Genomic DNA, 14014 nt, shown 5'->3' on the forward strand with positions numbered 1-14014 from the left:
AAAAAAAAAAAATAAATAAATAAAAATAAACACATCTTAGTAAAACCAATACCTTCTCAGCTTCGCTTCGAAGCTAAAATGAATAACCCACGAAAAGTTTTTCTCTAATCCTATGATTTCTAGTGCCTAATTTGTTGAAAAATGTCTAATGTTTAAGGTCAATTAAAAATAATTGTAATTTGACAAAACTTACAACAAAGTTTGAAAAACTTTTTCATACTCTTTATATGTAGATTATCTAATGATAAGCTATAAATACGATTTTAAAGAATACTTTCATCGTTTTGTTGTGTAATACATTTGATTAAAGTCATTTAACTCTTATATTGTAAATATTCAGCTTTACTATTAATAATAGCTGTATATAAAAAAAAAAATCTGTAAGTACCCAGTTTTACAGTATTTATGTAGACGTCAATGTGAAATATTATACACCAGTTTAACTGTAGATAAGCTTAATAATATTCAAATGTTAGCTATTGTTGAAATAAAAGTAAGAAGATTTGATTTATTCAATATATTAGCCAAAACTAATTTTTGTCTTAGTATTTTTTCAATTTATTTGATGTAAAGTAAAATTAATTAGAATGATTATAAATATACTTCATGATTGATATATTTAAAATAACATCTAACTAAAAAGAACAAAAATTAAATTCACATTGTTATTTTTCGTTTAATTAGGTGGTTCACAATAACTAAATTACTCTGTATACTTTTTCCTTAAATACTTAATTTTTATGATTTATCAGTAGGTAATAATTTCCTTATAGGGATACACTATCATAATGGAGTAGGTTAAAATAACTCTTAATAATAGAGTATACAAAAATGTATGCATAATTGTAAACAGAATTTGAACAAAAATGTAATATTTCGTTATTACTATATTGTGTATTTTTGTTACATAAACATACACCATCTTGATGCGATATAAAATCTAAATAAGGCCATTTAAAATCACATGGTAAAATGTGATTGAACCCACAAAAATTGTACAATGTCTAACCTCTTGTAGAAATAGACTCTTCAAAAGTAATCTAAATAAAATTCAATATGCAAATATTCAGAAAAAAAATAAAATTAATAAATATAAAGGTTATTTTGATAAAACTATTATGTTTTATTATAATATAGGTAAGTATGTTATTATACATTTTTAGCTTTGATGCGAAGCTGGGAAGGTATTAGTTTTATTATTAAATGTTTTTTGTTATGTATATCGCCACATTTTCTCAGCTCTCACTAGATAAATTTCTTTCAACGATACGTCAAAATATCAAATTTTGCTTTTTCAAATTTTGGAAATGTTCAGGAGAAATTACAAATATTAAACATGTGTAAAATTAAAGTTTATATGTTACATACTACAAGTTAGAGAAAATGAATTTGTTCCGACGGCTTGTCTTCTATATGTAATTGGTTCATGAAGTTAAACAAAAAATATTTTGGTGTAAAAATCAATTTTTTCAAGTTGTTATTTTTACCTAAAATTTGTCATAACTTTTTTGTATAAATTATTTTAATAAAAATCCTAGTGATATTTTCTAAAAAACTATTGGTGTTTGAATAGATACTAAAATTGAAATATTCAGAAATATATTCCTATAGTTATATTCTATTATATACTGATATTCAAAAATATTAAGTTATGATAGAGTACGCTGATGTGTTGCTGAATTTCATTTAAACTTAAATTTGTTACGTTATTGTTTTATATGTAAATAATTTTTGTAACTGTTTAGTAACAATCTAAAAAATTATAGGTGATTGAAAAAATCTAATTGTTGATTTAAAATCATTGCGAAAATGGATTAGAACAAGTATATTTTTATCTCTGATGAAAATTCTTAGTAGTTTGAATCAGGATCTTCAATTTTTATAGTTTGCAATAGATATAACAAAATATACTTTATAATTTTTTATAATTTCTCTGTAAAATTTACAATATTAAATTATTGAATATCAATTTCATGTTTAATTACTATAATTAAAATTATTAATACAAAGTATTTGTTCATATATTATACTTATAAATCAAAAAATTACTAAACAGGATATAATTAAAGAAATAGGAGTTGATGTTGCTTTTCGAATAATTCAATAATTTCTTAAAATTAAACACTATCAACAGATTTGCATCAAAGCGTTTCAATGATAGTGATTTTAATCACTGTGGTATTATCTATATTTGTTCCAACTATGCAATGTCCTCATTATATTGCAACCCGCTATATTAACATTTTTATCGAGTAGTTAATTTTTTTGTAAAAACATATCAAAGAGATTACTTTTTATTTTTTGTTGTTGTTGACATATTTTATTCCTTATTCTCATAGTCTACAAAACTCCACAATTATAAGTTTACTAGTATATAATTAATTATTCATGTGTTTTTTTTATTCGGTATACAATAAAATATTTTATAAATTATATAACCTAGATTTATGAAAAAATATACGTTGACATTTTATATTGATCTTCTGTATACTCACGAAAAGGTTAAATAAAACTTTTTGTATGTATAACTTCGACTTTTTTTCAATCAATTTAAACTTAAATTTAAATATATTTTATATAAAAACGAATGCAATATTGTAATAATACACGATATTAAAAATTGATTAGATAAATGAAAATGTTTACATCTATAAAGTTAAAAAATAAAAAGTCGTAATTGATAAATAAATAATATTGTGTTCTTATAAAATTATTCGCAAAATAAAAAAGAAGAGATTTCAAAAATTTGTTATAGGTTTAATTTAAAACACAAAAATTGAAACTTACACTTCACAATTTTAAAAACAACATTACTTTGTGTTATCGATCTTTACAAGAAATAAGAATGATTGACAATAGAAGTATATGCGCTATTCACTATTAAATTATCCTATTCCAGACTCACTCCCGAGGGACACAAGTAAAAATGTTCCCTATCTTGGCTATATACATTCAGATTAAGTTTAAGGTGTATATGTTTAGTAAAAAATTCTAAAAATAGTCAATTTTGATTAAGATACTTTCCTAAGTTTTGTAACTTCTTATTAAATTTTGTATTTACCTTTCAACATAACTTATTTAAAAGTAAAATTAGATAGGATTAAAGATTTAATGTTTTAATATTATATCAACAATGACTTAAAAAAATTTCTAATATAAACTATAAAAATAAATTTGAATTTGGAGCCGTTAATCAAGTTCTATACTCAACTTAATTCTTAATGTTTTTTTTTACATGGGCTGAGCCTGGTTAGGGTTAAACCAGGCCATCCCAGCCTATGCAGAAACCTTTTTTTCACATTACTGAAACATCTTTGATTGATGTGATAGTAATTTTTTGAATCTATGTTGAAATTAACTTTATGCTTCATGTTATACATTTTTGAAGTAGAAAATTGTAAATGTGAAAATCATATACGATTAATTTAAAAAAATGAAATATTTGATTTTAACTAATGATAAATTAAATTGAGCTGATTCGTTTTTCAAATTACTATATAAACTATAAGTTGTTAAAAAAGAATTGTCACTAAGTTAAAGGACATTGTAAAACGTTTTCCGTGTTTAAACCTCGAATTATGATACATAATATAAATTTAATTTTGTTAATGTTAAGAAATGTGTAAATAATTTATTAGAAACATGAATTCTTTTACCAGTGGTAGTGGGCAGGATTAACTGTATAAGGCGTGTTTATACTTTGACTCGACATTTTACCGAGTCGTGAATATTCCCTTCCACACCCCCAAATCTTTCTGGTAGTCACTGATGACAAATGGTAATGTTTTCCGGATGATGTTGACGCCAAAACACCGAGCGTCATTATGTGTGAAACAAAGTTAATTTTTTCCTCCATAAAATATTTTTGGCGCCGTCTGTTTTGTCTGAAAAACGAATCAACGATTTATTGCCTAACGAATACAATTTCTATCGTATTTCTGGAGTATTTTTACTTAAATAAAAACTTTTAATAATTCATATGCATTTTAATTTCATATTTTTTACAGTAAGAATTAACTATACGACGACTCTATATAACTATACACTGAGCGTAAACGGAAAATTGGTGGCACGAGGTCAACCGTCTAATGATGACCCCATAACATTTAACTGGACAGCTACGGCAGCAGATCAGTCGCACAAATACCTAGAGTTTCGGTAAGTATATACTGTAATGATTATTGAATGATATTCTTCACTTAATATAAATGACATATATTATTATATGAATGAGTATAAAGAATTAATAATGAAAATAATAATAGATATGAGTAATCATATAAACCAAGTTCTCAAGTAGCACAACTTAATTTTTTTTCTTTCAATAAACACCGTTAAATGTCTAAAAAATAAAATTTATAATATTATATACAAACTATAAAAAAATATTTTATATAAATATAAGAAGGCGTTTTTCAAGAAGTGTTGAAAGTATTTATACGAAAAACCATGACTGTTTTATTTTTAAATTATTATTAAACATAGACCACTCTTTAAATCCTTGTCATTTTCTGAAAAGCAATTATAAATTAATATAGAATCAGCAGGTGATTTTATATAACTTCAGTACATTTTTGAATAACTTATAGTATATTTATATATAAATGCTCATTTTCCAATAATTTATATCATATAAAATTGAGATTTTTAATTTTTGTTGGTTAAAAAGCAATCATAATAAAAATTCGCATTAAAACATATTCTTCAAAAAATACTTCTTCACTGCTACTTATTCGGATGTAATTTTATTATACTTCAAACTATGAAGAATTGTTTTACTGGAGCATAGGTGGATCGATTTTTCACATTTATTATTACTATTTTTTAAATATACATAAGATACAAAATTCTATGTAATAAAAGTTTCAAATGCTTGTTAAATGGAAAAACAGCACATGGGTATTTAAAATAAACAGGGTTACTATTGTTCTCATTGTTTGTAACAATTTATCTGTTTCCTTACTTACTGAATATCCTGTATAAAAAAGTGTCTCATACTTAACTTATAATGCTTTTAACTTTTTGACACAATTAACATATTGTTGAACTTTCTTTTTAAAATATTTATTATTTTCATAGACTACGTTTAAAGCTTATTTTTACTATTTATCCTAATAAGATTAAAAGACTAATCATTTAGTTGAGAAATTGACGGGTCTATAATATATTTTGAACCATTATTTTAGGAGTTATGAAAAATTTTTTATTTTGACTGGAGAAAGTGTGATAAATTTAATAGTGCGGTACCTCATCCAGTTATTACTTTAAATTGATAATAGTATCAAAAATACTTAATCGAGAATTATTATGGACTCGTCATTTTCTTAATTAGATTATTTTATATTATTTGAGTTAGTTAAATATACATGTTTTCTTCAAAAAAATTAATTTCATATATTTATAACGTGTAAGGTATGAATTTTTTTTACAACAAATAAATGGGTATAAATAACAAAAGTAAAAAATGAAAATTCTTAACAAAATCATTATTGTAAAAAAAACGAAACCTGGCAAATTGGCAGATTGACCGTACACTTTTACACTTCTATACACATATAAATTATATCATATTCAATTTTTTGACAAACATAAAAAGCTCATAAACAAAAAAATCGATAAATAATTTTTTTACTACTTAAATCATATTGCATACGCTTTAATTCAATATCTTTTAATATAAGTCAACATTTTTAGAATGTTGTCATAGAATAAAAAAAATTTGACATAATCTATACACAGTGTTTGGTTTATCACAATCCAATCGATTATTTGCAAAATAAATACAATATTGTTCAAAGTTATTTTTGACCAGTTATTTTTTTAATTAGATTATTTTCTATTTCATAAAATAGTTAAATGTGTATGTTGTTAATTAAAAAAAATTAAGTTGACATTCCTTTATGTTATAAGGGAATTTTTTTTTCAATGTTGTATTTATTTTGAGGTAATCGATTGGATTGTGATAAACTAATCACACTGTATCTAGGCTATTGCTACATTCAAAATTAATTTTAATAATGTATTCGGATTTTCAACAATATATATTAAAAAACGGTAGCACAGTGGTATCGAAACATTGTGTAGATGTGGCATAGTTGGTACAAGTATAGATGATATCTGACAGTGATTATAATAACAATCATAAGAAACACTTCAATGCAAATCAGTAGATAGTGTTTAATTTTAAGAAATTGGTGGATTATTCCAAAAGCAAAATTAATTCCTGTTTCCTTCATTATTTCTAATTAGTAATTCTATAATTTATAAGTATAATATATTATTAAATATTTATTAAAGCAATTAAATACAGTATAAAATTGATATTTAATAATTTAGTATTGTAAATTTTATGGAGAAATTATAAAAAATTATAAAGTAGTTGTTACTTTTATGGCAAACGTGTAGACATTTTTTTTTATTTTAATTTATAGTACATAACATAAACTTTAAATTGACATATGTATAAAGGGCGCAGTATTTTCGGAACATTTTCAAAAAGTTAAAAAGTTGAATTTTGTAAAAAAAAAGTTTCTATTTTGAATCTCCTCGTGGGCACGTTAAGAGTCAGATTTTTAAAAATATTATATCAAATAAAAGGGAATTACTTAAGGTCTCAATATAAAAAAATTTTATGTTTATTTGTTCATTTTTCAAAAAGTTATAGCAGTTATAAGAAAAAAAAAAAAGTGAAAAAAAAAATGTCAAAATTTACAGATTTTAAAAATTGTTATTTTTTGGCGGACTTGAGTCATTTACAGGGAACGAGGGAAATTTTTTCAATTTTTAAGGGCAATGTCTTCAATTAGATACGATTTGTGAACTTTTGACGTATCATTGAAGAAATCGGTCCAGTGAGAGCAGAGATAAAATTGTAACAGACAAATAAAAAAAAAAAACACATCACGGTAAAATTAATACCTTCTTAGCTTCGCATCGAAGCTAAAAAATGTTAGTAACCTTATAAGTGACAAGAGATGTGCCAAAAAAATGTTTATTATAAATTATCCACTTATAAATTGAAAAATTAATAGTATTATATTAAGAAAAATAATTTTTTCAAAATAATTTTTTTTTAAAAGATATCTAGTAGTTAACGATAAATCAATCATTCTGTATATTTATTTTTATGAAGTTATTGAAATTTAATTTTAATTACTGAAAAATACAGTTCTATTTTAATATTTAATAACGCATTTTTCCTTAATACACTCGGTTTTTTATAAACTGGAATTGTTAATAAACTAATTATGAATAACTTCATAGGTAACTAAATAAATCATTTTTTTTTTGTTAAATTTCAAAGTTAAATATCCGATAAGTTTCAGATATTCACTAGATAATATCTAGTGAAAACATTAAGTTTTAAACTAGTTATTAAAGAAGTTCATATTATACATGTTTAATGATGAAAAACAATTAAACTATTGATTTTAGATACTTAATTGTCATAAAATGACTGGATTTTTACATTAAAAATGTGCCTACATAAAGTTTATTAAATAATTTTATTAAAATTATACAATGTTTATCATCCTAAATTTATTTATACACCGTTTAAAGATTAACATGATAGAATATTATTTTTTATCACATTATCAATCACACACGGACAAAATTAATCATTAATAAAGTGATAAATCTAATAAAAACAGTTGGAATAACTACAAAAATGGTCGGGATAACCGAAAATACAATATAGCTGTCTTATATGAATTGCAGTTATTACTATCTTAACTGATATATTATTATTCTAGCCATAATTTTCCCGTGTAATATTGTTAATAAAAAGTAAGTTTTTATTTTATATTAAATTGTCATATTTGTTTTCTACAATGTGAACTTTTATTAATCTTTTTTACTAGATACAATCCTTCTAATGACTACTGGATAAAAATTAAATAAACTTTTTATATAAATTTGTGCATTTTTTAATATAATTTATTATTTATAGTTATATTTTTATATCAAGAGACTATATTTTGATTTTTAATTTTCTGAATATTATTTATAATTATAACTATTATTTAAATTGTTTTTTAATTTTTCAAATAAATTATACTGTCGTTTCTAGTAGCCTGTTTCTATAACAAACAATAATCATTTTTTTAGCCCCGAGATAAAAAAAAAATGAACCTTTAAATTTACTTTAGTCTAATTTGTTAGAAGTTTGGGTTCTGTAGTATCTAAAAATGTAAAAATGCCTCCTGAGCATTCATTTAAAGTAAATATTATGGCATAATTTGTTAATTATTAAGTTTAAAAATTATGTTAATATAGAGTCACTCTTTAGAATAAATGTTATTTAACCATGTGTTGAACTTCATGCCAGTAGTAAACCATAAGGAAGTCTAGGGGGCATAGTCCTCTCAAATTTTGTCTTGTTCAATAATCACTTAGTTTTACATAGAAGTATTTTTTAGGAGTGGGAATGAAGTTATACCTACAAACATTTTGTTAAAGTTACGCCTATGTATAATCCAATAATTAGATAATCTATATAACTGTAATTTATATAAGTTTTTTTTAATGCCAGATTTAACCTAACAATTTTGTAGTCGTCTACTCATGAACTCATAAACTCATGTATACTACGCTTCTTGAATTTAATGTACCTATTTTATCGTCCATAAAAACAATGAATATTTTTTATGAATTATTAACATTAAGTAATTATAATTATCACTTCTTTATTAATATCTTTATTGCGAATAAAAAATACTACTGTTATTTCAGTAGAAACTTCTGAGTGTTTGAAATACAGAATTCCTTATAAAACGATAATAGCTTATAAAAAATAATAAATATGAACAATGTTAAACAATAAACTATTTTTATCTACGAGTATTTTCATTCAAGTTATTTTATTCTTTTCAAGTTCAATAAATTAAAATACTAGTAACTCATGAAATATTAAATCAATCAAATAATAATTAGATTTCAGTAAAATAAAGTAATAATAAATACATAATAATAAAATTTAAATAAACTATTCTGAAAATGAAAATTTTATCTATTTGATATAAATTAATTCAATGAAAATTAATATATATAATTTACCCTAAAAATTAAGTTTATTTTATAAAAAACATTATTTAAAACTATATTAGACTTGAAAAATTATGTTTTATGTTTTTTATACTCAATGTAAAAAAATTTCATATATCTTTTTAAACATTTTATTTTTTCTTAGTATTTTACATGCTAAAAAATATTTTTGGCGTGCTAAATTCTAATAACTGTTGAATTGTTATTCATATCACAATTGTAAAAGCCCCTTTTCAAAAACTATGCGTGCTGTTAAATATATGCCAAATATTTAAATATTATAATAACCATAATTATATACATTTTTATGTATACAATACTACCCAACCACAACCACCTAATAATTATTCAAAGTTCTAAAATTCAAAACTCAATTGAGCACAAATGTCGATAATTATAATTATACGAATATTTTGTCAATCTCTAGAGGACAAAAGCTTCCATGTAACGGTCATTTAAAAGATGAATTTGTTTGATGATACAAAATAACATTATACAAATGTGAAACACTATGCATTAAATCTAATAATAATTCTAACATTGACATTTTTTATAACCAAGATTAAGAAAGATGTTATTTATTTCAATATTATATTTAGTCTTGTTTAGTTTGTTTCTCTTGGTCGAAATCCCTAAAGAATAAACCTATTTCATGTAAAATATACTTTATTTAATATGAACCTTATTTTATATTTAGGTCATACTTTATTTACGGTACTTTCCGGTAATATTTTTTGAATTTTTTTATGAATACACTTGCACATTTGTTAGTTTTAATTCAAAAATACCTCCATAAACCCCAATTATAATTTTAACCTATTAGCTTGTGCTAATTAACCGGAGAATAGATTGTAGTAAATTGTATCACATTATGACTAAATGTTATGCTAATTTTAATTAAGTCTGGGCTTATAGTTTTTTTTTTAATTTTAAATTTATAGGTTAAAAACTTAAGCAAATGTTGTGTTGCTACTTTAGAAATATTTAATTACGTACATATACACTTAATAGACTAAATTTTGTGCTTAGGCCCAAATATTTCAATTAAAATTGAAAAAATACCAACTAAAAATACGTTAAAAATACAAAAGTAATTAATTTTGTAAAAGATATATTGTAAATGTCATGAATATACAAAAGTAACATGTAAATTTGTATACTTCCAAAAGTTTCTTAAGAACAAAATCAATTGCACAAATGAAAAGTCTTATAATTATTACTGAATTCACCATAAATGATTCAAAGAACTTCTATTGATTTCAAATTATGAAAACATAAATTAATTTGCATTAATTAAATTTATGTCTAATCGGTTGATTTCTTTGAAATATTATACATTTGAAGAATAAATAACTTGTAATGTGCATATCAAAATTATGATTTATATAGTAGCTCTTAATCAATGTTCATTTTATTTTATCTAGAAAAAATTTTTTCCAACTATCATGAAAGTGCGTTAAACTTGTTTCTTTATACCTAGCTTAAATTATTATCTTTGTAATTAATTTGTTCTATTACATTATACTATTACTTAGATAACAAAGAAGTCATTTTGAGACTTATAAATACATATCACAAAGTAGTGATACGTAAAACATTTTAAGTTCAATCACATCAAATTAAGTTTACTATATTATATTCTAGTTTTCTTAAAAGATTCTTTATAAACGTTTGTTAATTTTTATTAAAAAGATTAATTTTCTATTATAGTTCTTTATTTTTGTATATTACGAAATTTTTTTTATATGTGAATGAATAATAGAATTTCAGATCAATTACATATATAATTACAAATATAATTTTCGGACGAGTTATTTTCGAGTTTATTTAGTCAAAATTTACTAAAAACTTAAATTAAAAGATAGGAAAATATTAATTTATAAAAATTGAATAATAATGATGTTTTGATTGAGTAATCAAATTTTCATTTAAAATTAATATTTTTCTAATTTTGAGTTAACTTAAAATGTTTATACATAAAGAACTTTATAGGTTCGTGATACTTCAATTTATGGATACAATATTAATAAACATTTTATGCATACAATAGGTATAGTACTTAATCATGACCTAAAACAAGTTATAAATCATTATATCACGCGAATAAGTTGAGGTCAACATAATAATATTTTGATATAAATGTACAACGGAGAGATTTTTTCAATTTAAGTATAATTGTTTATTTTGAAAGTAAATTATTAAGAGCACTGTGAATTTTTAGTTGTCAACAAATGTTTACTAAAACCTAACAAATAATAACTAAATTATTATGATATTAAGATTTTTATATAATTGACTAATTCCTAATGTAACTAATAGTATTGTTATTTTTATAAAAAATAATTTTGAATTTATAAAATAATATATATTATGTAGATCTCAAAAACACTTCGCCTTCATCTACGAGTGAAAAACGGTTAAGTAAAAAAATTTAATCACAAATCATTACGTATCTCATAAGTGTTTAACTTATGAAATAAAAAAATATGATGCTTCAAGAAATCTTAATAAGAACGAAACTATAAGTTGAGTGAAAAATCTGACAATGTGAAAATTGTTTTCTGACGAAAAACGTACTATTTTAATATCTCTTTTTTTGTAAATGTTCTTAACGTTAACGCTTAATGATTTTCGTTATATTGATCCGAATTGATTATAATTAGAAAAAGGCACTTCTCAATAACATTTTTAATGTTTTGACATAAACTAGAAATCAATTGATTCAGTAGTTTTTTAGCTATGCGTGACCAAAGAAAATGAGCCGATTTTATGGAAACGTTCTTATTTGAGATAACTTATACTGTCGTAACTGTGCTATTTTTTTACTTGATGCATGTAATGATAGTTGCAATGGATATAATATAATAATGTTATATCATAGTGTAATTATTTATAGAAATGCTTTATTCATGATAATGATGTGTTAGTAAACTAAACTTAATAGATCGATTGTTATACTAGTTTTGAAAATATAATTATCTAACAAACTTAGCTACTCGATCATAATCCTATAAAATGTGACTTTTTAAAGTACAATAAATAATAGTTTTGATATCATGATAAATTGTGTCAACATACAATATAAGTATATTAAGTTTTACTTCTCTAAGAAATAAAAAAAAATGTTATCTTTAATCGTATGATTTTTGCTTAAGATGAAAATTACTCATAGAAAAAAAGTCACTGGAACGTTTTTTTTTTTTAATCATAAATTACATTAAACAAGTTTAGTTTAGAATATTTTAGAATGTTGTAGGTTTCGCTACTATGCATAGAATTACAAATTGGTCATTTTTAGCGTCTACTATTATCTTATAGCATATTGTATGAGCTTTAATTTGATGTAGGTTTAAAGATGACAAGTTTTTTGAAACAATATTTAAAAAGGAAAAAGTTTTATATAATTTTTAAGCTCCTACATTACCTTGGTTAATAAATGTATTTAAAAAAAAAAGTGTCATCGGTAAAGTAAATTTTCAAAGTAAAGGTAATAATTATTTTGGAATGAACCGCTCATTTTTAAAGAAGTTATTTCAATATAAAAAAAGAAACTAAAAATATCAATATTCACAGTTTAACAACAAGTATAATTTCTTGAGATATTTCTCAATGTTGAGATTAATGGATATTTTTAAAAATATGGCACTGATAGCTTCAACTAAGTATATATATTATGTGATTATGTAACGTATTCTTAAGCTATATTAAACTTATACATAACGCAAATCTTATGCGAATTATTAAAAGCAAACTGTTGAAATTAATACTTTATTGTATATTCTCATACTAACTGTCATATAATTTTATGCATATGAAATACTACGATTGAAATTTAAAGTAGAAAATCTATAAACAAAAAAAAATTTCTTTACGTTTTACTTTTAATAATGATAATAATAATGAAAAATCATTTTAAACAAGAGAAAAATGTTAATTAAAAAGGAATCTATGACTTGTTTTAAGTTAACACCAAGACTGATTGCTGTAATCTTTATACTTATTTAATTACTAAATTTTGATTAAAATCTAGAAATCTTACTATGTTTAGATTTTTTCGTATTAATATTTTTATCAAAAAAGAAATTTGAATTTAATAATATAAGTTATATTTTACATTCTTAAAGAACCCTGATGAGTATTGTCTACTATTTTTAAGTATGAAATATTTAAGCATTGAATAAAAACTATCTAAAAATATAATGATGTTTAATTACTAAAACTTTATATCATTATTACTTAAAATTATTTTAATAATTAAAAAAGTAAGAATTTTTTTGACATAATACAGGCTTTTAATATTTATATTAGTATAATTTATTATTCATAATTTTTAAAAGGTTTTGTAGATATGTGCTCGAGTGAAATACATTAAAAGTTTTATTTATATTTGTTATTATGCCTATAGGGAATATACAGGGAACTTTATATATGAATTATAAAGAGGATACAATTGTATATTTTGTTAAAAAACGAAAAAAATTGTTTTTGAATTGCTTACGTGTAGTTTATTTCATGTTTTCACTTTATTTATGTGCACCCACAATTTATTTGAGAAATAAACTTCATTTTGGATTAAATACCTTCTTTAGTAATAATATTAGTTAGTGTGTCAAAAATAAGATACTATTTTTAGCATATACTTCAAAACTTTTGTAGTGTTATAATGTTGAATATCAATTTTATTTATGTGATTATAGTTAAGTCTACATAGTTTTGAAAAAACATATAAGAGTGATTTTTTATTGGTACAGTAAGACGATAAAACTTAATAAAGTATATTCATTTTGACATGTTTAATTTCTACTTATCAAAAATTATGTCACATGACATTTCCAGGTACGAAGTATTAAATTTAAACTATTCAATGTATATCAAATATCAAATTTTAATTATAAGCTAAATATATTTAGAAGATGGTATTATTACCTTTTAATCAATAGTAATATATATATATATATTTATTATTTAT

The 14014-nt window shown here is 22.3% G+C and overlaps 1 protein-coding gene across 10 annotated transcripts in view; it reads left to right on the top strand.

The window, feature by feature from the left end:
• Positions 1 to 14014, top strand: part of LOC126901790 (uncharacterized) — a 56904-nt gene that overhangs the window by 21984 nt on the left and 20906 nt on the right. For all 10 annotated transcript variants that reach the window (XR_007703119.1, XM_050678546.1, XM_050678543.1 and 7 more), the window contains exon 3: positions 4008 to 4158. Coding sequence is in view for 9 of the 10 variants with exons in the window: in XM_050678546.1 (XP_050534503.1) it covers positions 4008 to 4158 (151 nt within the window). In the remaining variant the exon portion in view is untranslated. The remainder of the gene's footprint in view (positions 1 to 4007; positions 4159 to 14014) is intronic.

This window comes from Daktulosphaira vitifoliae, unplaced genomic scaffold, assembly GCF_025091365.1.
Source record: "Daktulosphaira vitifoliae isolate Bord-2020 unplaced genomic scaffold, ASM2509136v1 Scaffold_3, whole genome shotgun sequence".
In the NCBI taxonomy this organism is placed as follows: Eukaryota; Metazoa; Arthropoda; class Insecta; order Hemiptera; family Phylloxeridae; genus Daktulosphaira; species Daktulosphaira vitifoliae.